We start from the raw sequence: 25,938 nt of genomic DNA on the forward strand, positions 1-25,938 counted from the left end.
TCACAATTTACAACCTACAGTTAGAGAATACACCCCTAAAGCGCCCATGCCGCAAAACAATACACTCGGTTTCCAGTCAATGTGACTATGTCTTCCCCGTCAAATCGCAACTCCCGATCGGTTTTCCCCAAAGGTCCAAGCTTCACCCTCGAAGACTTTTCTAGTCGCGATTACATAGTCAAGGAGTTTGTCGAGGCTCTTTCCGACTCTGTAACCTCGAACCGTCGCTCTACGCTTGGCCCTGCCAGTGGGAACCAGGCCTTTGACCCAAAACCTCTCATCCGGACTTTCGAACATGCGCAGCGACGTCTGGGTGAGTTGTCTGGCGACTTGGAAATCAAAGAAAACGAACTGTCGGCGGCTGTTCGTAGGGCCGAGGCACAGCACTTTCAGAACCTTAATACCTTGGGGAAGAAGTTGAAGCAAGCCATTGAATCATTTCAACAGCTGGACACGTCGCTTCATGGTTCTGGGCTCCCTGGAGGAGAATTGGCCGGTGCAACTGGAAACATGGCTGTAGAAACAGGACGGAGGCTGGAAGAACTTGACCGACAACGACGTCGAGCGCTCGATGCCCACTTTTTACTGGAATGCTGGGATGGAGTGAGTAATAGGGGGGAGATTACTCTTCTGGAGAATCTAAGACGAGCTGGGTCTGGGGAAGCAAAGGTGCGATCTGCACATATTGCGCGACAGCTACTCAGGATTAGCCAGCGGCTTGACCCGAATAGCTGGAATGAACCAAACCATAGAGGCAACGAACCGTACAAGAATGGGCATCCTACATCAACCGGCATCACTCTGCAAGGAAATAATGGATTCAGATGGAACACGCGCGAGATCATCGAAAAATTTTCCGAGACACTTGAAAAAGACCTTTTAAAACAATTCGACGACTTCTATCGCAAAGCAAACTTTGAAGGGATGAAGGATTGTGCTACGGTGCTTCAAGATTTTAATGGCGGGGCAAGCGTCGTCGCGTTGTTTGTCAACCAACACCAATTCTTCATCGACCGAAGTCAGCTAGTTACTGAAGAGGTTGGAGGGGATGCCGAGTCCTGGGAAAGGCTTGCAGACCCAGATGCGGAACTTTCGGGGGTTGAACCGAGCCTCCAGTCGTTGATTGACGAAGTCAGAGTTGTGGTACAAGAGGAATCAGCTATCATTAAGCGCGCTTTTCCCAACCATGAGCAGGTACTCGGAAAATTCCTTCAACGGGTGTTCCAGCAATCGATTCAACAGAGACTTGAGATGGTTCTAGAGAAGGCGATCAGTGTTTCATCCCTAGCCTTCCTCCGATCTTTGCAGAGTTCTCGCAGTTCCATTAGTGCCCTGGTCGACGACTTGAAAGCACATGGATTGACTGAACATCCAGAAACCATATCCTCGCAAACTTCGCTTATCCTCGATCAGCAATTAGAGGATCTGTTCGTGCCCTACTTCGTTGGATCATCTTACATTGAGAGAGAAAAGAGAACACTAGAGGAGTTATATACGTCTTTACTCTTCAAATTTACCACATTTCATGGCCGTAGAAAGAAAACTACAACGACTTTCATGGCTTCTCTCTCGAAATCCAGCAGCGAACTTCTTGCATCCGCTCGTGAAGCATATATAGGGCGCTTAGAGTCCTCTGAAGTTTCTCCTACACAGAAACAGGTTCTTATCCAAATTGCAGGCCTGAAGGAGTCTAACGATCTTACAAGGCCCAACGACATCAAATTCACTGAAGAGGACGAGCAACCCAGCGTATCCTATGCCAAAAGGATGCTCAAATGGCTCGCGGAAGCTGTCGGCAGAGGACTTGAATTGAGCATGAATAATGAAACACCAAAAGATATGTTCACGCTCTTGAATCTTCTACTATCTATCATGGGTGAGGGTTATCTTGAAATCTGCCTCGATGCCGCTCTAGAAGTTGCAGCCGCGCAAGAGTCGGGAAAGACCGAACCCGATTTCGCTTATTTGCCCGGCGTCCGTGAATCGATTAGCATCGCGACTTTAATGGTAATGTGCGTCAATACGCTGCTTATTCCTCTTGCAGCAGGTAGCGTTACCACACGTCGTGAGATGGAAAAGAAGACCAACCTGGCAACTGCCCGTATAGAAGAAAAAATAAACACCATAGAACAAAAAGTCATCGATACTGCACTCATGTGGACGAATAAGATACTTGCCAGTCAGAAGAAAAACGATTTCCGGCCCAAGGAGGGTGACAGTACAGCTTGGTTAGAGAAATTACAGACGCCGGTCCGTTTTCCTTCTTCCTGTACCCTAGCGAGAGAGTGATGCTGACCAGGCATAAGACTTGTTCAACACTTTGTGCTTTTCTAGCCCGTGTCCATGATACTGCGTCAAAGTCGCTGCCAGCTAGCGGGACCAACCTGCGTCAACTGCTTAATGAAATTGCCCTGGGTGTTCGCGCCCTTCTCCTTGAACATTTCAAACGGTTCATTGTCAATGGTCCTGGTGGACTAATGGTCACAAAGGACATGACCCAGTATGCCAATTTGCTTAAAGCGTGGGATATAGATGACCATATAAGGGCGCCGAGTGGGGTGCTAGACGTGCTACTTGAAGTTGGTAGTCTTTTTGTCATCGGGCCTGAGGCTTTGCGGGAGAGAATACGCGGGCCTGGAAGTTCTGCCAGCGGTAGACCTCGGCCCTCCGGACGAGGCCCTGGAGGACCTGGCACTGAGGCTGGTCTTGGTGCACAGGATGTCAGAGTATATGTTTCCCGCAGAGAGGACTCGAACACCGCGGCAATGCAACAAATGCTGACCGGTAATGTTGTATGAGTCACCGACGAAAAGGTTTTACAATCTTATAGCGAATAATGGGCAATAAAGGACAAACATAACCGTACTTGCCTTTTTTCTTCATTTTTTACTTTTACTTTTCCAAGGATTGGCCTCAAATTACGTAGAACCCGAGATAAGCAATGCCAACGAAGGGTTGGTTACCCACAATAGGAAGGACGCACAGAGACTACTGCTGCAGGTAGTGCCTATGTACTCAGAAACGTCGGCCATGACCAACACCACCCCTACTACGTAGTAGCCAACTGTAACTAGTTAGTGATAAGTTTTCATATCCTAGAAAGATTTAGTCATGCTTGGTAGTTGACTAACTACTTAACTAACAAATTACGGTGTAAGTTAACCGTAAGGTATCCGTATTCCGTACTAACTAGATTCCTGACTACGTACTATAAACTCAACTAGGTACCGAGCAAGGACCCCTTTGAGCTACACCAGGAGCCTCAGGAGGGAGCATAGGCAACACTTCGTTCCACTCCTGTGAGAACCAGCCTTAAGCTCGTCTATAATAGTGTAGATCTCTATTGTGGCGTCCTTCAAGTCAACGGCAAACAATACGGAACGTACGTACCTACAGTCATGTAGTCCAGGACCTGGTTGCTGCGAACTTTGCTGTCTCGGCTGTGGGGGACGGAACCCCCCCAACTGCTCTTAAACTTCCTCCATAGTCCGTACGGAGTACCCTCCCGGAAAAGCGGATGGCAAATGATAAAGACTCATGAAAGAGTGAGACTCAATTTCTGGGAAACTCAATACGTAATAGTCGTCTGATTTACTCCGTAGTTACTCCGTAGTTTGTCTTCCTTGAAGCCTCGTGGAGTTCTTGAACCCGCCCCTGATCCATTAGTGGATGATTACGGCTCATCCCTGAACTACTGCGCATGAACTATGAACTATTATACATAGTGTGGGTTGGTCCATGGGCACCATTTGGCATTGGCCATTGTGATTTTTTACAATTTCCGGTGCCTTGAAACAGCAGTTCCCACGAGCACCACTCACAGCTCTGCCCGTTACACCAGCGCTCCCCTTTTCGCAAATTCTCGAAGCTTTCAAGCTGGCGCGTGCCTTGGCACGAGGGCGATGAGGGCCCGGATCAACTATTGCAAGTCTGAAGTCTGAACAGGATGGCTGGATTAGACCAATCTGCGTTGCCGATTCTTCCACCTTCTGCCTCTCCACTTTCATTCGCAACCCTGATAATTCCTTTCGAGAGCCCGGCCTACCAAAGTCCGTATCCTAGAAGTATCTCAAACCTGTTCCAAACCTGCTTTCTCCTTTCCCCGGCTATAGTTCTGAGCGCAGCCCGGGTTTGATATAGCAATGCTACCTCGTCCCCAAGCTGAGCCCCGGAACCCACCACGTTCATAAATCATCACTTCCGAGTTCCGACTCCTGGAGTCCCGAGGCTGTCGTCTTCGCAAGACCATTTGCCTTATTGTTTCGACTTAGAAATTGGAAATTTCGGGTCGCTGTGCGCCTGGCCTAACTTCCAGCTCAATATGGAAGACTCGCTTTACAATAGTTTCCGCTGGCTAGATGAAGATACAGATATCGACTTAAGTCTGGACAACTACCAGCAGCAGATAGCGACTCCGCAATCGTGTCTCCCACCGAAAAGAAGGCCGTCTTTCAGAAGAACACTGTCTTTCAACTCAGTTAATCTGTCTCGCAAGTCGACCTCGTTGGCGTCTTATAGAAAGACCCCAGTCTCTAGTCCGACCATCGAATCCCAATCTGTCTGCGCAAGTCGCTCCTCTTTTTCCCAACCGACGAATAAAAGCAAATCCCGTCATATATCGCAATCTTCGACCTCCAGCATCGATCCTTCTGCACAGTACTACCACGACCCAGAAGCTCGCCTTAAGCTTCGAGTCTTCCTCGCATCTCCACAGAAATTTGATGAGGCAATTGAATTTGGATTTCCTGCATTGAAAGAAAAGGAGTCCCCAATCCAGGACTCTGTTCAGCCAAGTTCAAGTTTTCGGATCCATAAATTTAAAGGTACATTCCTGGAAGAGGAGGATGATGATGACGACGACGACGACAACGACGTTGATATACCCGTACGCGGTACCAAAAATGGTCCATGCTCAAAGTTTTCACGGCTTTCTCATGTTACAAAGGGCCCTCAAGACTCGCGTGATACGTCTTTCGTGGACAACAAGAGGGATTCGACGATGCCACCGGCAGAGCCGTATCTTCAGCAGCAGACCCTGAACTCTCGGGAAATGACGTTGAGAATGACTCTCACAAGACCAGATCTTCGAGATGACTCCTGTCTTACCCCTACCACAACGACCGAACCGTTGCCCTTGACTCATGATATATCTGAGTTCTGGGATCAGGACACGAATGACCAAAATGTGATGAAAAGGATGTGGCGCAAGTTCCGTCGACGGAGAGATTAACATTAAACTTGTTTGAATAATTTTGTTCAGTACTGTTTAGCGTTCGGGCGATACTGAGCCCACCTATATACCCCGGTGCGTGCTATCTCAGAGCACCAAGCATAATCAAACCCACTTAAAAATAGAGATGTCGTATACTTGATTCTGCAGGTGCAATTCCCGCCCCCCTCATGTATAAAGACAAATAAAATACGGGGTATATAATAGTAATTAAGCAATCATAGAAGGTAGAGGATCTACGTAACTCGCTGCCAAGATCTCAACGATTGAATTGGGCAAATACGTAATTATGAATATGGAGTTGACCTGCAACCACCTACTGGGTCTAGGCAGAGCCACGTGACCATGGAGCTTTCAAGGCCACCTGGAGATCTATTATTATCGGACAATACCTATGGTCACCTACGCTCATGTTCTCATTCAGTTTTGCTAATCCTCGCAGCCACACTCTCTTGTTTCTAAGCTTGCCACCCGCCAATTTGCTTTACGCGTTTTAGATCGCCTTTTTTAAGGAAGGTCATCTTTAGTTTGATACTGAGTCCGACCAGTCTATTGCGAGGCACTCTGCCGGGCTGCAGGCTTCCAGTCACCTTGCCCCTTCTAATGTTTGGTGATCGACGACCATGGCATCTCGATGGATCCAATTTTTGGGCTGCCTAATACTGGCGCTCTTGTTGCCGCCGACCATCGCGAAGAAGGAGAAGCCCAGCATCAGCTCATATAAGCTCCATGCGGAGTTGGATAACATGTTTTACTTCGAGAAATCCGATACCGTTCTGCTAAGCCTGAAAAGTGGGGAATTACTACGTTCGTTTGATGGCGGCGATAACTGGGAACGGATTGAGGATGACGGCATGAAACATGGTGTCATTTCCATCCATCAACATCCTTTCGACGACCACAAAGCATATGCAGTTGGACAAGACGGGAGACATTGGGTTACGACGGACAAAGCAAAAACCTGGAAGTCGTTCACGGTCCCGGATACTGTGAACTCGAGTAACCGTCATTTTTCTTTTCATGGACGGAACTCGAGCAAAGTCATTCTCGAGACAAAGCCGTGCATTTCATGTGCATTAAGATCATATTATACCACGGACGATTTTGATACCTTAAACGTGCTTACCGAAAGCACTGGCGGGTGCTATTGGGCGGTAGGGAATCCTCAATTCGCAGCAGACCCAGACGTGCCGAAGAATATCGAAAAACGCACAATTTGTGTAGTTTCAGGCTTGAAGGCATCATCAAAATTTTCATTCCGACTTGTCTACTCTGACGACTACTTCAAGAATCCAGGCATAGAGGTTAAGCTTCAGAATGGCCGCCCCGTATCCGGTGTCAGTGCCATCGCGCAAGTCAAGCGATTCATTGTCGCGGCCGTTGACTCACAAGGGACCACCGAGCGTGCTTTATATGTGACTGTGGATACCGAAAAATGGCATCGGGCCGAATTCGGTGATCATAGGCTAGAGGAGGATGCCTATACTGTTTTGGAGAGTACGGATTATAGTCTTCAGGTTGACGTTCGAACAAATGCCCACCACGGTATGGGTGCGCTCTTCACGTCCAACTCGGATGGCACTTATTTTACTCGCAACATTGAGAATACGAATAGCGGCCCACGAGGCTATGTTGATTTCGAGAAAATAGCTGCTATTCAAGGGATAGTGTTGGTGAATACTGTCAAAAACCCGAAGGAAGTTGAAACTGGCTCAAGAAAGGAGGTTATCAGCAAAATAAGTTTTGATGATGGACGGACTTTCCAGCCACTGAAAGTTGACGGGGAAACCCTTCATTTACACTCTGTGAACTCGAATTCAAACTCGGGCCGTGTTTTTTCGAGCCCTGCACCTGGGCTGGTAATGGGAGTCGGTAATACTGGCGATCATCTCGGTGCCTACTCAGAGGGAAACCTTTATGTATCAGATGACGCTGGTCTTACTTGGCGTCTTGCCTTAAAGGGGCCGCATAAGTATGAGTTTGGTGATCAGGGCGCCGTTTTGATGGCAATAAGTGATAAAGCTAAAGTCAAGAAAATACAATATTCCCTGGATCATGGAAAGGAGTGGAAGTCAGTTGATCTTCCTCATGAGGTCGATGCTGAAATGCCCGACACAATTGTGACCACTACGCCAGACTCAACGAGTTTAAAATTCATGTTTCTCGGTCACTCGAAGGAAGGCTTTTTCGTTTATGCAATTGACCTCAATGACTTGCATGAGCGTAAATGTGAAGACAATGACTTTGATCCCCATTGGCCAGCTCGCTTGGATGAAAATGGTGACCCTGATTGCTTGATGGGACACAAGCAATTTTTCAGGCGAAGAAAGGCTAATGCTGACTGCTTCGTTGCGGAAGCATTCAATAGCTCCATGTCGAAATTTGAACCGTGCAAATGTACCGCGGAGGACTTCGAGTGCCAGTACATGCGGAGTGAAGATGGCAAAGGCTGTTCCCCACCGCAGTCTTTGATCCCTCCGGAAGGAAAATGTACTAGCCCATCCGATACATTCATGGGCCCATCGGGCTGGAGATTGATTCCTGGCGACGCGTGCGTTAGCAAAGATGGAGTGAATCTTGATAAGGATATCGAATTACCATGCAAGGAAGCCAATGGTGGGACAAAGCACGAAGGAATCATCTCAACTCCAAATTCTTTCAGTTCCAGTATGCAAGCCTATTATTATTTAGAACGACAAGTCTCCAATCTTGGGGAGGATGAGACGGTCATGATGCTTAGCAGCCAGCATGAATTATTTGTATCTCACGACCATGGGAAAAGCTGGCGGCAGGAACTGAAAGATGCCAAAGTTATAGGGATAGCCCGCCACTACTACAACAGTGATACAGCTTACATTCTCACCGACAGCGAAAAGGCATTCTACACCATCAATCGCGGAGAGACATTTCGGCATTTCAAAGCGAGAACGCCTCCAACTCGAGAGGATAGTTCCGTACTGAGATTCCACCCGTCTAAGAGAGACTGGTTGATTTGGGTGGGTAGAGACGATGACGATAGCCAGACTAGCTGCCATTCGAATGCCTATTTCAGTGATGACCGAGGAGACACTTGGAAACTCATACGATACTGCGCCAAAAAATGCGAATTTGAGTATAGAGAAAATCGGCCAGACAGCAAATTCCTCATTTTTTGCGAGCAACACGAAGGGGAAAATGAAAATAACCGGTTGCAGCTTATGTCCACAAATGACGAGAGCATCTCAGACTGGAAGGTTGTTGATGAAGAAGTTGTGAACTATGTCACCAGGGCAGAGTATATCATTGTAGCCTCGCACAACCCGGAAAGTGGCGCTTTGAAGGCCAGGGTCAGTGTTGATGGCACGACGTTTGCCGATTTAAAGTTTCCACCCAACATCGTGCCAACAGAAGACCTCTATACTGTGCTTGACACCTCTGAGCACGCCATCTTCCTATACGTCCAAGGAAACAATATGACAGGTAGTCAGTATGGCTCCATAGTCAAGAGCAACAGCAATGGGACGACCTATGCTCTCAGTTTGGACGCCGTGAACCAGAATCATATCGGGAATGTTGATTTTGAGAGAATGCAAGCTATGGAGGGAGTTATAGTAGCGAATATTGTCAGCAACATTGAAGAATTGCAAAGCGGACTATCCAAAAGGCTGAGGACTATGATAACCCACAATGATGGAGGAGAATGGTCACTTTTGGCCCCTCCACTCAAAGACGCCGACGGAAAGGAATTCTCGTGCTCAGTTGTTGAAGGAAAGGGTACCAATAACTGCGCACTTCATCTGCACGGGTACACTGAGCGCGTGGATTTGCGGGACACATTTTCTTCCGGTTCAGCCATTGGCTTGATGATGGGCCAGGGTAATGTTGGTGATCATCTAACCAGCGAAGACGAAGCTGACACCTTTATGACCCATGATGGCGGGATCTCCTGGAAACCTGTTAAGAAAGGTAGATATATGTGGGAGTATGGCGACTCGGGCTCGGTGATTGTAATTGTGCCCGAACAGGTGCCAACAAAAGTTCTTTATTACAGCACCGATGAGGGCGCCACTTGGCAGGATCATGCATTCTCGGATGAGGAAATCGAGATAAATGATATCTCCACTGTACCGTCTGATACCTCGAAAAATTTCATCCTCTGGGGTGCAAAATCAGGCGGACTGATCACCATCAATGTTGACTTTAGCGGGCTCTATGATAGGGATTGTGAGTTTGACAATGGTGGAGAAGTTAGCGACGACTATCAGCTTTGGAACCCGAAACATCCATTCCAGGAGGAGAACTGTTTATTTGGGCACGTTTCGCAGTATCGTCGCAAGAAAACGTCGGCTGAGTGCTGGAATAATTGGCGAGGACCTCATTTGCACAGTATCGAGAGGAATTGCAGTTGCACCAAAGCCGATTTCGAATGGTGAGTTTGCTCCGTAATTATCACACTGTATAGAATTTCGTTTCAGACAAAACTAACTTTGGCCAGCGACTATAACTACGAACCTCAAAGTGGTGGTGTCTGTCGACTCGTTCCAAGGTTAGAGCCTCAGGACCCCTCTGCGTTTTGCCAAGCACACCCAGAAGAAATTGAATTCTGGGAGGTTACGGGATATCGCCGCATTCCTCAGACGACATGCGAAGGCGGCAATGAGATGGACCGTCGCAAGTCACGACCCTGCCCTGGCAAGCAAGAGGAGTATGATAAAAAACATGGGATCAGTGGCATCGGACTTTTCTTTGCTATCGCGACACCGATTATGGTAGCGGGAGGCGTTGGTTACTATGTCTACACGATATGGGATGGCAAATTTGGTCAGATTCGGCTTGGAGAGTCCCCAACTGGGCCGCAAGGACTGCTATCTCGGGATTCTGTGCTGATTACGATCCCGATTACTATCATTGCTGCCGTTGTGGCTGTGGCCAAAACACTTCCATTGTTGGCTACAAGCCTCTGGCGGAGCGCAAGCGGCATTGCGCGCGGTAGAAACTATCCACGCCCATATGCATCTCGAAGTTCATTCGCAGCACGACGAGGTGATTACAGCAGCGTCGTTGACGATGAAGACGAGTTGCTCGGTGTCGAAGACTTTGACGGTGACGAAGACGATGAGTTATAATGTCGTAGCCAGTTTGCCCTCCATGTTTGTTTGGTCGTCCGGCGGATTAATATGTGTCGTGAATGTTAATGTAATATTATGAGCGCTGCGTTCTGGATAATCTGCTTTATATTGGATAGATCAGCTTGTTGGATATTCAGTTTGCAATATTACTGAGTGTCTTTCTTTTTGCTCTCTCGGTGCTTTGATAGACGCTCTAGCATGTACGGGTTTGTTTTGAGTTCACCATTCAAATATATTTTATCCTATTTGATTTTCTGCCGAATACCAGACATGAACAGATATATATTATGCTAATCATTTTACGTGATCTAGCCAAGCAGGCACTAGAGTATATCACTTAGTGCTCAAAGTCATTCGGCCCAAAAGATTTCGGAAGTAGCTGCACTTCGCAATAAGCACTTGTACATGGACCAAACACTGGTGGGAAAAGAGAAGCGGAACATGTCTTGATCATTGCTTACCTCTCCCATTGTAAGGACAGTGCAGTTCATATCCTTGTCATACATATAAACAGGAAATGAAGGGAATGTAAACTCGCTTATGCTATGGATACACCAGGTTAGTGAAATTTCAAATCACGGTCAGATTAGAGCGATGGGTAAATAGCCCAGGTAGTAATCGGCTTGTGGTGTAGACCGATGCCTTCCGCCTTGGCTTTCGGTACGGGTACCGAACGAGAGGAGGGGCATTTCTACGGCTTGTAGCACGGGGATACTTACAATTGTCTACACATCCCACATGGTGATGCAGGGGGTGTGATATCAGTGGCGACAGCAATCGCCTTGAATTGGCGCTGGCCGGCTACCTACACAAACAGCACCGTTAGCTCATTTCAGGGAACATAACCCAAGAGGAAAAAAGGACAGAAAGAAGGGGAACAGCAAATGCGCAGGCAGCATACAACAGCTGTTCCAAACGCCACTCGCTCAGCACATGTGCCGACAGGATATGAGGCATTTTCCACATTGGCGCCTGTGAAGTACTCCCCTGACTGGGAGAGGAGGGCGGCGCCTACTCGAAATTTCGAATACGGGCCTAAAACAATAGCAATGAGCCCAAAATCTGGATGAGGTAGGTGGAAATGGGTATGGTGCGATAAAACTTTTGTTTGATCGCCCCCAGAAGTAGTGCTTACAGTAGGCTGCTTCTTTGGCCGCGTTGGCTTTTGAAGAGAGAAGCTCTACTTCTTGGGTAGTAAGAGCGGAGGACGTCATATTATCAGGCCGTTATATAGAGAGATAACTATGGACCTTGGGGACTCAATAAATAAAAACCTTGAAGGTTGAAGGTGAGCTGCTGTAGTTAGAATAAGAAATATAGGCTGGGTCAATGCGGAGTAGCAAGATTAATGTTGCACTGGGAGCAGGCGCTTTGTCTTCTTCCACCAAGCTTTGCATTATCGGCGAAAATATCATCTACTACACGATTTCCGCAACATCTTATAGGTATGAGTACCATGCACCATGTAATTGCTTCTACTTAAGTACATGGCAAGGGGGGGGGAAAAAAAAAAAAAAAAGGCACTAATGAGGAAACGTAAACATGAGATATAAGGAGATGAGATAAATGAAATAGATACATTTCATATATCTATGCTTTATAGTGAATTTTTGTTTCTGGCGCCAATGCCAGATTGGTTCAACAAGCAAAACATTAACAAGAAGATCTAAATCTAAACGGAACATAGGTATCGTCAAGCAAAAGAAGACCCAAAAGAAACTTCGCCGGAATGTAAGACAAAAACTAAATACTGAAATAAGGTAAGAAAAAAATCGCTTCAACTAAAGTAACTCCGTAGGCCTTCGAATACTGTAAAAATGAAAGCCGAGCTAGGTGCAGAGCGCGCACAGGTAATGCCACAACCTCGATATAGACCCCTGAGGCCTTGCTGCTGCCAAAGACCCTTGCCAGCACCCCAAAAAGTTTGTCGTTTATTGAGAGAGGTATTATTAATGTCTTCTGTTTGCAACCGTGACTTGACAGTGTCGGCGGGATAGAAAAGGAAATTGTAGCTGATACCAGCCGCCGCTCCGGCAAGCATTTGTTGATAAAGAGGGAGAGCTGTTGGTTCTGCTTCGGAGGAACCGACTGTTGACGGTGGGTGTCGGTACGATCGAAAAAGCGCGGACACTCCCTCGTACCCTCCAAACCACGCAGCGCCTCCACCCGTTTCACGGATAAGGGTGCCCATTTGGCCCCGCCAGAATCCTAATATGCCATCATGGCGGAACACAGATACTATGAGCCCCAATGGCCCCGGTGCACGAGCACCAGGAGTCTCTAAGGGCACCTGCATCTTGCATTTGATGAGTTCGATAGGTGTCAAAGCGAGAGAGGTGATGGATCCCGAGGCAGCGCCGCTGAATAGTAAGGCAGAGAAGGGCAGGGACTCCGTTGATGAATAACATGTCGCCCTCAGTATGTCTTGAACCACACGATAGCTGAAGAATAAACAGCTATTCTCAACGGCTGCCCCCGCCATGGGGGCACTGATACCCCGATAGAGTCCCCGAAGACCCTCCGCCTGGAATGATTGGCGGAAGCAGTCTAATGGCCCATTGTATCGGAGGGGAAGGTGATCCGGTTGTGACTGCAGCCGTACTTTAACCGTGTCAAAAGGATATTCAATAACTTTGCCTATCATTCCCGCGACCTGGTGACAAGAGACTTTTAGTGCCGGCCAGAAAGAAGCAGTGTACGGATGAGATACAGGTACTCGGGTGACTTACGGATCCGAAGACGATATCCTTGAAGGCTTCCAGACCTTGATTAGGAGGAAGTTCAGGTAGCTCCATTGGAATGTCATTATGCATAATCAACGCATTTTCGGTAGCCGCCATAGAGATGGTAATTGTGGGCTGTGAAACAACGTACAAGCGAATAAACGAAGGGGGTGGGAAGAAAGGGCAGATGGCAAATTTATCGAAATAGCATCATAAAAAGAAGGGATGAGAGGTAGTTAAGAGAGACCTGGTGGTGAGGGGCGGTGTACCAACGAGGGGTTTGGCGTTGTCCAATCCACGCGTGGTACCTGGGAGGGCTCAGAAGCCACAGCGCATCGCTTGCAACCTGCAGGTCAAATGGCCGAGACGCGGGATATATCAAGGATAGTGGGGGTCCGAAAGTATTTGGCGGGTGGTTCGTTGAATCGTTGCGGACTTGCGAATTCTTTTAGCAAGCAACCCGACAATCCTCGTCGACCACTCATCCTTTGGGCGCGTGGGTGGGACCGGGTCAGCACTTCCGCCGAGATCCGTTTATCTGATCGGTCTAAGATAACTTTTTCCTCAAAACTTGAAATCGTCGCCGAGGGAAAAAGTCCGACATCTCATCTGGAGCCATCCAGCGTACTTTCGGGCCTCACTTCTTTTTCATTCACCATAACCCGTTGGGAATCGTCAGGATGTCGTCCGAAGCCTTAGTACCCTCCACTACTGAGGTAAAATCAATACGCAAGAACGGTAGGCGCCCAAGCCCCCCCCCCACTTTTTTTCGTCAACTTTTCCTTTCCCTTTTCCCTCCTGGCTAACATACACCGTCTCGGACCCGCAGGGAAAAACTGGCATAACAACAAAAAGCCTTTCCGACCTAACGCAGGTTTGACATCGTACGCGAAGAGGGTGGAGGCACGTAAACAACAGGAAGCCATCAAGGAACACGAGAAGGAATTAAAGGAAGAAAAGGAGGCAGAGAGACAGGTAAGGAACCTATACTTATGATTTGCATTTTTGCTTGTGCAGTTTTCGCACTGCGGTGCTGATGAGCCATTTGTAGGCGCACATTCAGAGAATCAAGGACCGCAGAGCCGCGAAGGAAGAGAAGGAGCGGTATGAAAAGATGGCCGAGAAGATGCATCGAAAACGAGTTGAAAGATTAAAGAGAAGGGAGAAACGAAACAAAGTCCTTAGCTCTTGAGGGATTCACAAGGGCCTTCCGTCTATGAAGTGGCCAACAATCACTTCTGCACATGCAATAATATATATGTGCACTTGCTTCCTCTGAGGGTTGTCGCCAACCCGAGAAGGCTTCAATCTGATTTGTACGAATGCTCGGCGTCTAGGTGTTTGGCTAAATGGCTTCGGCGGGTCAATGCTTTTTCTTCCTAGATCAATTATATCTAATTTTCGGATCACCGTCTTTCTATGATTTCCTGGACACCATTTGTTTTAGCATTTGCACCAGACCTCGATTATGGCTCTTGAAGAATTGTCCCCACCTGTGCAGTAGAGCAGCAACTGTAACGAGGTGCTAAAGTGTGCCGAGTTGGTCACCTAAAACCCCCCCACACAACTTCAGCCAGAGAATGTGGTAGTGTCACACTGACATCCGCATCCTCGGGACTTTATCCTTCTTGGTAACTCTCCTATCGATTCTATAACTTATTTAATGGTAATGGTGTGGGGGTTACAGCTATGAATTTTAGTTTATGTGATTATTTATTCCCAATATCGTGGGGGACTGACTGATCAGAAAATACCTGGGTGAGTGATTTGGGGAAAGACGTAACTAAGGGCGACATCAAGTTACGTGTTTGGATTTTAAATTGAAGCTGAATGAAGCTATATTAAGCAATATCTTTCTCATTGTTAAATATCCGTAATTATACGCTGTAGGAAATTTAGAAATGGTGAGAATTTTAGGGAGCTTGGGCCTGGCCGCTTGATCGGATTTGGCTAACGCAGATCGGGGGAGTTTCTGCAGGCCTAGCCGCGCCATCGACTTTGGCCTCCTGATTATTGTACAGACCTCATTTGCACTCTACTTAGCTGTGTTGAACTTCGTACAAATTTTTATTAGCACGTTTTCGAAGGCAAAACCCTGTTGTAGTCCGGATATGGTCCATTCGATGCGACCAACTTTACTTGTTACGATCCCTTCTTCGGAAAAGGCACCTCTTAACCATGGATCACCTGTAGCCAAGGGCCCGACAGCTCCGCAGTCTGCCCCCCCGGAGCTGCTTTCGAGGCTGAATGTGAACGGTGAGTGAAACCAAGAAGCACACTGGGAATCATTAGACTTCATTACTGATCTCAACATTCCACCAGACAGAAGAGCGCAATGGCGATATAGAGAAGGCAAAGGGAGATCTCGCGAAGGCATTTTCCGACACAGAATGCATCACGCTTCCCCGAAAGCAGGCGGCGGAGGTTTATTGTCGACCTACCGAGAACAGGACAGTGATGAAGATGGATTGCTTCGACCCATCACCCGGGAAACTACCCGATCGCGCTGGGGCTCTGAACCTACGTGCTTGGGTACTGGAAGCAGGAGGGGTAGTATTCTTGATGGCGTCGACAAAGACATCCGACTCGGTTCGATCAAACGGCGGGACGAGATACAATCAATGGACGATTTGCAGCGGGTTCGAGACCAACGAAACAGAGGTGAAGAGTATGTTAAATGCCAGGCTTTCTCGGGACTTTGTGCTGATGATCGTTTCCTTAAGACACTTACGTTCCGCACTGTCGGTGATCGGGACTCTCGCAACTGATATCACGCGAAGACTGGATTACACTTACTACGGACTTCTGGAAAAGATTGCAGCACTCAATGTAACAGTCGCCTCGTTCCAGGACCTATCGGACTCAACGTCGAGGCTTTTTGACGACTTCAGGCAAGAGACCACAAGCTTGGAACAAGATATCCGGAAGCAAATCGGCGATCTCCATGAATTCCACCCTCAAATACAACGGATTGAGGCGCTGGAAGAACGAATGAAAGCCAACAAGACGAGGGCTGAAACTTTCGGGAACAGGTTGGAAGCTATGCGAAACGAGATCGAAAGGTGGGATAAACGAGAAATGGAATGGCAAATGCGAACAAACCAAAGACTACGCATTTTCTGGGGTTTTGTCACTGCGGCCATATTGGCAATTCTGGTGGCTATAGTCTTTCGACACTGGCCCACCGAAGGGATGTCACCCGGTTTTAGAACTATTCCGAAAGTGCTGAAGCTCTCCAATACTCCCCCCCACGCCCCGCTGTCTAAGCAACACGATCCGTCTCCAGGAAATTCGGAGGATGAGTATGGACTACCTCCGGAGCCATCTGCCCTCGTTAACAGTGGCATTCCAAGTGCAACGAAGACATACACGCTTGCCCCGTCCGCGGCAAGTGAAACTACCAAGCCTGCCGATTATGATCCTTTACGAATATTCGATGAACTATGAACATGACCGAATTTTTGTGTGAAATGATACCCAAGTTTGATGTCAATCCTGACTAGCGAGCTTGTGTATTCTTTAATATTCGTTACCCTAGTTGCAAGCTTTGCATGAAAGCTTTGGTTGGAGCCTGGTAGTCGTGATCATCAATTGTTATGAGACCTTAGGGTTCAGCAGCCCCTTTCTTCTTCTTCTTATCCTCGACAATCTCAATATTAGACTCGGAAATTCCTTTTCCATATTGTTCCAACAACCATTCCTTAATGTCCTCACAAACATCACCCTGCACTGTAATCTCCTCAATTCCAGCAGCGGACTTCGTGACTGAGGATCCCGTCGCAAATTTTTTGCCCAATTCCTTAGCCACTTTCTTATTCTCTAGGCCGTAAACCTCGAGACCCGTAAGAACACTAACATGCTTGCGCTTGTTCCGCTCAACACGCTTTATTTGGACCTTCGATGTCGCCCGTCGCTCCGCATCTCGTGCTTCTGCCGCGGCAGCCTTTGCTTCCTTCTTTGCGGCATCCTTGGCTGCGCGCTCCTGGACAGAAACGGAAAGAGTTGAGAGGTTCGCGCTTATGACTTCTGTGGAAAAAGAAGAATATTTATCAGTCCCTCATTCAGTTTGGAAAAAAAAAAAAATCAAGACGAGATGAATGGACCGGTACCATCAGAGTATAACCGTTGATACAGTTGTGGCTGGTTATCCTGCAACCAATCTTGACATTTCTTTGCCGTCCCGCCAAATTCGCAATACTGCAGTTTGTGTTAATGAATGGGCAAGCAAGGCAATTGGGTTATTTAAACGCGGAGTTGGTCGTCACGATATGGTGGTTACTCGGGAGGAAAGACCAAGTCCACGGATGGAAACAGGAAGACTCTCCGTACCTCTGGGGGTAATGTACAAACTATGCATCCCAAAACCAGATTAACTTCAACTGTCTAAACAATTTGCAGGTATCGTTGCTCGTGGGCTCCGAGAAAGTGTGTGACTTACCTCCACAATATGTGATCTGCCGAGCTTGAATTTCTGCTGGAGCCTGTGCGATCTCCGCCATGTTTGCAGTTATTCCCTGTTTCTATTTGATATCTCTTTCCCCCAAAATTCATGCGAAATGGATTGCAAGAATGTGTGAGATGTGCGGGTTGCTCGAATATCAGATACATACAATTGAGAAGCGCGGGGCGCTGCCCGGCCAAGTACTGTTTCTAGACTAGCTTGATACGATATCACATATTTCATGATTCGTCACGTTATTCGCTATTAACTTACAACATCGATTGAGCTCCAACTGAGCACCAAGCTAAATGAATAGAGCTACCACTTGGTATCTACCAGAAAGTAAGCAATTACTACGTACATAGGTCCTAAAGGACAGGACTAGAATCCGCAACGGGGGTTCTCTAGGGTCACGTCAGAGCAAGTTAGACACTCCGCTACAAGCGACAATTATCCTAATACCCTTGGAAATAATGAAGGTGGTAAGATTTTCTCAAGTTTGAGGAGGTGGTATGTGATGTACTTTGAATTTCGCAGACAGCGCCTATTATTAGTCTTATGATGGCCTCTTATTCACTCAAGCGTCGAGTTGTATCCCCTCTGAATTTATCATTCTGTCCAATGCCAGTCATCCTAAAACACGCTACTTCGGTAGTTCGAGAGTACTGCCGTGGAATGAGCAAAGGGTCATGATGTCCTAGGTAGCTGCTTAGGTAGAACCCTGGCAGTGGAAACAACCTTCTATGATCCATGAGTATCTATTACCGAAGGTATTTGGCCTTCGATTACTTTCCGAAGCTACGCCAAGACATTCTTTTGCCTTGCCTCTGTGTTCTGCCACATACGATTTACTGTACAATAATTCAGCGGGTTACTCCCGCGTTGGAATCTCGGGATATACCCCAATTTACTGTTAAGCAACTTTAGGATGGCGAAAAACTATCGATCTATTTTAGATGCCGCGTACAACCGGCCCGTGATTCATACGTTATCTGCATCGCCAATCGCTCAATTCATGATCAGCAAGGATCGAGGAATTGCTGCCATGTTTGTGAGAACCCACTCGGTGCGCTGCCAACACGCAACTACGGTGGGTGACGCGACTGGGCGTCCTTCGGTCAACTCCATCCAGCTCGGTACTTAGATATATATGTAGATAATACTTTATTCGCTGGCTGGTTCGCCCTTTGCCTATTCCACAAGTACCAGTTGAATAACTGTCCGTTCAAACCACCTCTCTCCCCTTCCCGCACCCACAAACACTACATATTTGCTGGTCCCACAACACCTGCGACTACAGAGTAGGTATCTTGCGACATTGGCTGAAATAGGGACTGTCACGACTTACGAGGTTGGAAATTGAATCATGCTCCACTGATAGTGGTACAGCCAATGAGAAGGAGCAGCCTGCAACCCATCAGGGATGTGCAGATGCAAGCGCACAGACATTTAGACATCCATCAAAAGCTCAAAACTAACCCATCCATTTATTAGTAGTATTATTACAATGGTGGGTCGGAGCCTCGGAAGTTTTTGCCTTGTCACTTCTCACATCTGCCAGTCAAGTTGGAACCGGGAACTCACAATGATTTCCCAAGAAATGAAGCTAATGATGTCAGATGCAAAGAAATTGTCTAATAAAGGCCTATAATGATAAAACAGGCGCTGCTCATTACGTACGAGTACGCAATGGTTTATAGATAACAGTACGAGACCAGCGCCCGCTTACTTTGCATATATACCACACAGTAGTTATAAGACTGGAGATCCAAACACTGGTTTTGGCGCAGATGTCCTGCGTTCGTTATGATAGGACCATTCCAAGCTCCAGGACGAAGTTTGCCCACAGCAAACGACTGATCGATGCTACTTGTGGCTTTGAAGGGGCGGGGCAGTTAGTGGCACCGCGTCAAATTCCCCGCTTCATTCGCAATGCTCTAAGGAAAGCTTCCAGTATCAAGGCTCTGCTGGGTTGCGGTGCCCTCAAGTCGAATGGCACTGCCATGAGTTGTTCGCACCAAGGTCGTTATGTCCAGGAGAATTGGCGCTAACTGTGAGGTGAATGTATATGCGACCCATAGCATGCCGAAGTCACTGCAACGTGGGCTTTCGGTCTTATTCGCCGGGGGCGCAGTCAATGCGCCGTCTTGCGCAGTAATTATTCGACAGTCGCCATGCTCCCCAAATGCATATCAGTTTGTCAACATGCATAATATCAGTATTGGAGAGGATCCACCCGCAGCAGCGATTCTGGAATAGATGGGTCGGCGTCTATTCATTATCAATATCCGGCACAGGCAAGCTGCGGCGGTGGCGATTGGATGTTGATCATCTCAATCAATGTTCCAGGCCCCTGATGAGAACGCTGGTCATGATGCGATGGGATTATAGTTTGAACAAGATGCCTGTCGCTGCTAAACGCAAGCTCGAGCAATCACAATACCGAAATAAAAAGGATACCCATGCAAAGCGTCCAGAGTTACCAAACGCCTTTTGGTTGTGCGTCAAAGGCAGCTCTGTGCTCAGATAATCTGCCTTTCCAAAGGTCCTCCAATGCAATAGAGCTGAATGGGCACGAGTTCAGTAGTGCATTCTCTACACCTTAACCCAGGATAATTGGCGTGCGAATCTTGTTGCGGTACAAGTAATTATGGTCCTAGGGACTCACTCAAATGCCAGCTCAAATTGAGGTAAAGTTGGAAACCGACATGTCGGGACCAAGCTCAAAGTTTGTTGGCATACATTTTTGACACCATGGCTGAGTGCTCATATCTCGTTAGAGGCTGTGATCAACTGTAAACTCGGAACACTTCGACGGCCCATCCAGCGCTACGAAGGATAGAGAGATACCATGGCGCAGACCATGGTGCTAAGCCCTGCATGATGATGTGGAAACTCAACGCCCATGCATGCAAGTGCAAGGGGCCTGACACCTTGGAGACTGCTGGGGGTCGCAAGATAAACACGATTACCTGGGAGGGTCGCCACTCAGTCGAACCAGACCCGACTTATCCCGAATGGCTTCAGGCCATCCCAGGGTCAAAAATCTTAAGAGAAACTGGGATGGAAAATAAATCAACCCCGTTTAGAAAGATCGAGCAATAGACTTTATGTTTGTGCAATGGCAGGTGAACTGACTCGACCCTCACACTTGGTCAGAATGTGCGTCGTAATTGGTTCAAATTGACGACCGAAACCTCGACCATGGACAAGACAGGCAGACCAGTATGGACGGTGGGACCGGAGCCAGGAGGTGAGCGAGAAGAAGAGGGGAAGGTTTACGGTAGCCGGATCATCACAACAGGAAGGTTGAAAGCAGTCGGAGACCGTGATCTCCAACAGTCTACTGGTTGGTTTAACTTGGCCGGAAGCCCGCATTTGGTTAGAGGGGAGCACAGAGCTCCTGATCCCCAAGAGGGTCGAAACTCGAAGGCCTGGAGTGTTTGAGATTCTGGATTCCGGATTCTGGAGGTCTGGAGTCTGGAGCCTGGACAGCTCACCACTCCGGCTACTGCTGCAGCCTGTCAACTGTAACGCCGTGCGGTGCCAATGATTCATTAATGTGACGGTTTAGTCCCAACCTAGTGGCAACCTCGCAGCCGACCGTTCGACTCCTTATCCACATTCCACATTCCGCCAGTATCAAGCCGATCGTCCGATCATTGCGCATTATCATTTTGCTACGTATTTTATCTCTTTGGTCTCCGACTCCGTACATGCGTGGCTTTTTGTCCGCAACAACACCCGAGGGGTTCTGCCAGCATACAACACGCTATCTCTTCACTCCATTTCACTACTATCGCCTGTTGTCCGGGCCCGTCTAGACGTCTGTGCGGCTCGACTGAGAAAAGCCTATCCGAGGCCTATCTCCACTCGCCATCGCACTCTCTCCCCAGTTTCTGTCTAGAACATCGCCTTCCACAAAAAACCCCAAATCCTATTTATAAAGCCCTCGGTGCCCATAATATCTGCACTTCCCCTTTCACTCTCTGTGCGAGATTCTTGAGTCTTCCAAATACAATGAGACTTGAAGAAACAAAAAAAGGTCTCACAGAGATACTCGATTGATTGATGGCAGTCACCGGGGTCTCCCTACCCGGATACAACTATTGACCTACCTCCGCTCGCTCGCCTCCTGCAGCCTGCCTATCCATTACCTACGATTGCCTTTTACGTCTTATACCTACGATTGCTAGCGAGACCAATCCTTTGACAAGTTGGCATATATGTATGAGTTTGATATCTCGCTAAGATGACCGCTGTGCTACCGTCTCCGGCGGACAGCTATTCGTGCTTCTCGCCAGATCCAGAGCGGCGTCCAGTCACGCAGAGATACTTCTTAGAAAACCCAGACGATGCTATGACAAAACCTCTTCCACACCCTTATCCGTCCCATTATCCAAGTCCAATTGCATCGTCTACAGCCTCGTCGTTTTCCTCACCAAATCTCGCACCGACTGCCTTGCAAAACCTACCGCCCACCCCGACAGGCTCTATATTCTCCAACGAACCTGGTGACCAAGACGACCAGCCGTTGTCACCATCGTACGATAGCGCATTCTTCCCCGAGGAGCAAACCTCCCCTGCCGACACTTCCGTTAATCAGTCGGCGGACTTGCCTCGCTCACGCCGACCAGTACCGATCGCCGACGACAGCTCAGTGGAGGAGGAACCGTCGAGACATGTTGATTATCTATCTCATGAGTGGAGAGAGGAGGATATCTGGGCATCATGGCGTTACGTGGTTGGTCGCAGGAAAGTATACGAGAACAGCGTCAGGCTGGAGAACGCCTCGTGGAGAACATGGTCCAAACTGAAACACAATCTGGGTACTATTTCCCCAGCCACTCTGAATTGGTAGGTTGACTCTGCGTTTTGATGATCGCTATCCGAGCACTTCTGGCTGTTGTTCTAACAATATATTAGGCTTAAAGATTGTGACGTGACCTGGCTATATGGCCCGCTTAAGACTTCTGATGTACGGGCGAAGCCGCTGAATGTTTCACCTCCGCCCAGCTGTTCCGAATCGCCAGGCCTTTGTCCTGATCGAAAATCCATTCTAAAAAAAAGAACTGCGTCTGAGACTATTTTACAGCGCTCACTATCACAGCACACTCTCCTGCAACATGCGGGCGCGATTTTGAAAGCGCAAGAAGCTGAACATTCACGCAATCGCCCAGGACTCGAAGTCCACTTATCAGTCCTCGAGCCTTTGATTGATAAGCCATATGACCGAGGTCTCGAGACCCCACGGGCTCGTTCCGCAACTAATATTCCATCTCCTGGCGCTGGCTCGCCGGGTGAAAAGCGCCACATCCATTTTAACAAAGAGGTTTTGCAATGCATTGCCGTGGAAGCAAAAGATGAAGAAGAGGAGGAATGGCTAGAGTTTGGAGGCGAGTCTTCTTGGGATGATTCGTTCATTGTAAAGCCAACCTCTCCTAGTGGGGGATCCACGCCACGAGGGAGCTCTAACAGTGAGAATAAAACGATCGCTCCGCTTCCTTCGACTACACTTAAATATCGTGGGGATACTCCCGAACCTCAAACCTCCTCGATCATCGGTCGTTGGTCTTGGGCGAAATATCTCCCCGGGCGTCAGTTATATTCTTCGTCTCTTGGGGAAACGCTGCGACGAGCCCGACAATTCCCTAATATTTATGGTGGGGATCGTATTGCGTCTGATAATAATTGGGACTCTACTCAAAATATGGATGATGATGATGCCAATTCTTGGTTTGTGGATTCAGAAGAGGATGACGAAGCCGCTCAAAACTTCTACCTGGCATCTTTGGGGTTTTTACCTCAGGAATATGGACAGCCATCTAATGCCGATATTCTTTTTGACAGAATGACAGACACTGTCAACACAGCGAAAGACATTGCACATGTGATCTGGAATGTTGGTTGGCGGGGTTAACCAGACATCTGCTTCTAGTTCCATGATAGCGATATGATCATCAATTTACATGCAATAAATCTTAATCAGACCAACCTGCACATGTTGCATTTCCGGCGTTAGGGCAATCATGGTATCGTGCGCTATCCAGTGGGAGGCAAGCGTTTTCAAACCCATTCATATTTCGGGGCTTCGAGCGCATTTCATCGCATTATGTTTTATTACGCTTTAGGTGTTGTGACTTGTCGGGTTCTATTACTCTGTATTCGCCACTATCCATATTATATAGAGGAATGACAGCAGTTATGACTGATTCTTTTTATCTACTGGAAGTACGAATGTTCGTTTCAAGCCGTTGGGGAGAGAAATACAGATATATATGCGGAGCTAACTATCGAAATACTGTTCGACCATAAAAACCACTAGCGGTATTAGGCCGTCTTTCTAATTGCATTATATGCCAACGCTAACTTCGAAGTACCTAATACTCGGTTGTGGCGGGCCCTTGCTAGACTTCATGTTCCTGTCACTGTTGGTTTATAGATTCGCGTGATATTTCGAACTAATGCGCATTTATCACTCCACCCTGATTCCACAGTACAATACACGTCGTTAGTGAGCTGTGCTGACGGCTTAAACACGGGAATTCTTGATCAAACCACAATCGCATTAGTATGCCTACTCCGCCTGGTATATCCTGCGCCTGAAACTTTTCATGGTACCTTCCAAAATTTGCACGTCATACATCACATCACGTCTAGCACCCTTGGTCTTGGAGTCTTGGCCGCTCTTACCCGTTCGTTCGAGATAGGACGCATGTCTACAATGAGCTGGGGGTACACGACGTTTGATGGTCGATATTATCGCATCAGCATTGCCTTTGATTTGATGTGAGTTCAGAAGCCCAGCCGTCCGTTACCCCCGATGCCTTCTCTACAACTCCAGCGTCGCTGTCTACGATACCTCCCTTCGCTGTTTCTCACGGCGGTTGGTATTTTAACTGTCCACCTCATCATTCGAGCGCGTTGGGCTCACCACGAAACGCCGGAAACCACAGGCTCGCGGATGGGAAAAGACATACTTGTTCCCAATGATTACAATTCCACCGCTTGCAATTATGTCTCCGAAATGGACAAAGTTTTGGTTATCCTGAAAACAGGCGCTACAGAAGCCCTCGATAAGGTTCCTGTGCATTTCGAAACGACCCTTCGATGCGTGCAAAACTATGTCGTTTTTTCAGATTATGAAGAAGATATTCTTGGAGTGCATACGTGGGATGTTCTCCGCAGTGTCAGCGGAAAAATGAAGCAAACGAACCCAGATTTTGAGATTTATAATCGGTTACGTACCTCTGGTCGTGAGGGTCTTATTGCCAATGACTGGATGGACGATGAAAATGGCCCTCTTGGAAAACCTCGCAATCCAGGATGGAAACTCGATAAATGGAAATTTGTACCAATGATCGACGAGGCACTCATCGTGAAGCCGGACGCTCACTGGTATATCTTCCTTGAGGCGGATACTTACATAGTATGGCGAAATATGATCCGTTGGCTGTCACTATTTAACCAAGGAATGTCCCACTATCTCGGTACGCCGATGCGGATGGGGAACGACGTGTTCGCCTATGGTGGAGCGGGTATAGTACTTTCCAGGCCTGCCATGCAGCTGGTCTCTCAGTATCGTGCTGAGAATTTCACACCTGTTGAACAGATGACTGCGAAAGACTGGGCTGGAGACCACGTCCTTGGTAGGATCCTCTACGACATAGGAATACGGCTTGTCTGGTCATGGCCTCTATTAGTTCCGTCCAGTGTACGGGAATTCGAGCCTTTCACCAGTAATTATGGGCGCCGACCTTGGTGCCATCCGGCTGTTTCGTTCCATCATATGTCTTCTCAGGATATTAAAGATATATGGTTGTTCGAACAGCAATGGTTTCGATTTGTAAGCTATTAGTGACGGCACTTTCCTCCCTCGTTGCACTAGCTAACCTGGCCGTTATCAATAGAGGAAAGACTCTGCCCTATTACACAAGGATATATTTACATGGCAAATTTACGATGTGGTCAGCTCTAAAAAGTACGACTGGGACAATCTTTCTGATGAACAGCCACAGACCAACAGTAACTCTCCCACGACTGTGGAAGGATGTGCACAGATATGTTCCCTTACTACAGACTGTCTCCAGTTTTCCTTCTCCGATAGAGGGTGCTTTATTTCTAGTAAAGTCATTAGAGGTGTCCATCGACCAGGGATTGATTCTGGTTGGATGGCGATGCGAATCAAAGCGCTCATGCGGAATGCAGGGAAATGCCCGAAAACACCATATATAACGGAATAGGGTATACCGTTGCCCCTTGACTGGTAGGCCAGTTGTGGTTTGAAAAGAATCATTAGTAAAGCCACTGTGCATGGATGATTATAGGCTATGATATTTTAAATAGTGTTAATGTTTTCAGAAATCATGGAGGTGCTATTTCCGGGCACAGCACAATTCTATAAAAAGCGATTATCACATATATATATATACTTAA

General features: G+C 47.7%; 10 protein-coding genes across 10 annotated transcripts; 7 read left to right on the forward strand and 3 right to left on the reverse strand.

The window, feature by feature from the left end:
• Nucleotides 1-87: 87 nt before the first annotated feature.
• On the forward strand, nt 88-2,798 carry SEC10 (exocyst subunit SEC10; the record flags this gene model as incomplete). Its single annotated transcript, XM_041700639.1, has 2 exons — nt 88-2,250; nt 2,307-2,798. 2 exons carry the CDS (start codon nt 88-90, stop codon nt 2,796-2,798), a joined length of 2,655 nt encoding a protein of 884 aa, XP_041553604.1.
• Nucleotides 2,799-4,321: 1,523 nt separating this feature from the next.
• APUU_21843S (uncharacterized protein) lies at nt 4,322-5,230 on the forward strand (the record flags this gene model as incomplete). Its single annotated transcript, XM_041700640.1, has 1 exon — nt 4,322-5,230. One exon carries the CDS (start codon nt 4,322-4,324, stop codon nt 5,228-5,230), a length of 909 nt encoding a protein of 302 aa, XP_041553605.1.
• A 623-nt stretch (nt 5,231-5,853) lies between these two features.
• VPS10 (vacuolar protein sorting/targeting protein 10) lies at nt 5,854-10,335 on the forward strand (the record flags this gene model as incomplete). Its single annotated transcript, XM_041700642.1, has 2 exons — nt 5,854-9,638; nt 9,705-10,335. 2 exons carry the CDS (start codon nt 5,854-5,856, stop codon nt 10,333-10,335), a joined length of 4,416 nt encoding a protein of 1,471 aa, XP_041553606.1.
• Nucleotides 10,336-10,675: 340 nt separating this feature from the next.
• On the reverse strand, nt 10,676-11,552 carry APUU_21845A (cytidine deaminase; the record flags this gene model as incomplete). Its single annotated transcript, XM_041700643.1, has 5 exons — nt 10,676-10,717; nt 10,800-10,881; nt 11,058-11,143; nt 11,240-11,373; nt 11,474-11,552. 5 exons carry the CDS (start codon nt 11,550-11,552, stop codon nt 10,676-10,678), a joined length of 423 nt encoding a protein of 140 aa, XP_041553607.1.
• Nucleotides 11,553-12,115: 563 nt separating this feature from the next.
• Nucleotides 12,116-13,178, reverse strand: amcA (putative mitochondrial ornithine carrier protein AmcA/Ort1; the record flags this gene model as incomplete). The annotated part of the gene is made up of 2 exons (XM_041700644.1): nt 12,116-12,991; nt 13,068-13,178. The coding sequence occupies 2 exons, from the start codon at nt 13,176-13,178 to the stop codon at nt 12,116-12,118; spliced, it is 987 nt and encodes a 328-aa protein (XP_041553608.1).
• Nucleotides 13,179-13,741: 563 nt separating this feature from the next.
• Nucleotides 13,742-14,253, forward strand: APUU_21847S (CGR1 family protein; the record flags this gene model as incomplete). The annotated part of the gene is made up of 3 exons (XM_041700645.1): nt 13,742-13,799; nt 13,891-14,036; nt 14,113-14,253. 3 exons carry the CDS (start codon nt 13,742-13,744, stop codon nt 14,251-14,253), a joined length of 345 nt encoding a protein of 114 aa, XP_041553609.1.
• Nucleotides 14,254-15,172: 919 nt separating this feature from the next.
• On the forward strand, nt 15,173-16,508 carry APUU_21848S (uncharacterized protein; the record flags this gene model as incomplete). The annotated part of the gene is made up of 3 exons (XM_041700646.1): nt 15,173-15,317; nt 15,384-15,729; nt 15,785-16,508. 3 exons carry the CDS (start codon nt 15,173-15,175, stop codon nt 16,506-16,508), a joined length of 1,215 nt encoding a protein of 404 aa, XP_041553610.1.
• A 157-nt stretch (nt 16,509-16,665) lies between these two features.
• tma22 (putative RNA binding protein Tma22) lies at nt 16,666-17,560 on the reverse strand (the record flags this gene model as incomplete). Its single annotated transcript, XM_041700647.1, has 4 exons — nt 16,666-17,087; nt 17,171-17,258; nt 17,391-17,410; nt 17,500-17,560. The coding sequence occupies 4 exons, from the start codon at nt 17,558-17,560 to the stop codon at nt 16,666-16,668; spliced, it is 591 nt and encodes a 196-aa protein (XP_041553611.1).
• Nucleotides 17,561-21,754: 4,194 nt separating this feature from the next.
• APUU_21850S (protein phosphatase regulator REG1) lies at nt 21,755-23,422 on the forward strand (the record flags this gene model as incomplete). Its single annotated transcript, XM_041700648.1, has 2 exons — nt 21,755-22,359; nt 22,429-23,422. The coding sequence occupies 2 exons, from the start codon at nt 21,755-21,757 to the stop codon at nt 23,420-23,422; spliced, it is 1,599 nt and encodes a 532-aa protein (XP_041553612.1).
• Nucleotides 23,423-24,325: 903 nt separating this feature from the next.
• Nucleotides 24,326-25,745, forward strand: APUU_21851S (uncharacterized protein; the record flags this gene model as incomplete). The annotated part of the gene is made up of 2 exons (XM_041700649.1): nt 24,326-25,348; nt 25,413-25,745. The coding sequence occupies 2 exons, from the start codon at nt 24,326-24,328 to the stop codon at nt 25,743-25,745; spliced, it is 1,356 nt and encodes a 451-aa protein (XP_041553613.1).
• Between the last annotated feature and the right edge of the window lie 193 nt (nt 25,746-25,938).

This window comes from Aspergillus puulaauensis, chromosome 2 (genome assembly GCF_016861865.1).
Source record: "Aspergillus puulaauensis MK2 DNA, chromosome 2, nearly complete sequence".
Classification (NCBI taxonomy): Eukaryota; Fungi; Ascomycota; class Eurotiomycetes; order Eurotiales; family Aspergillaceae; genus Aspergillus; species Aspergillus puulaauensis.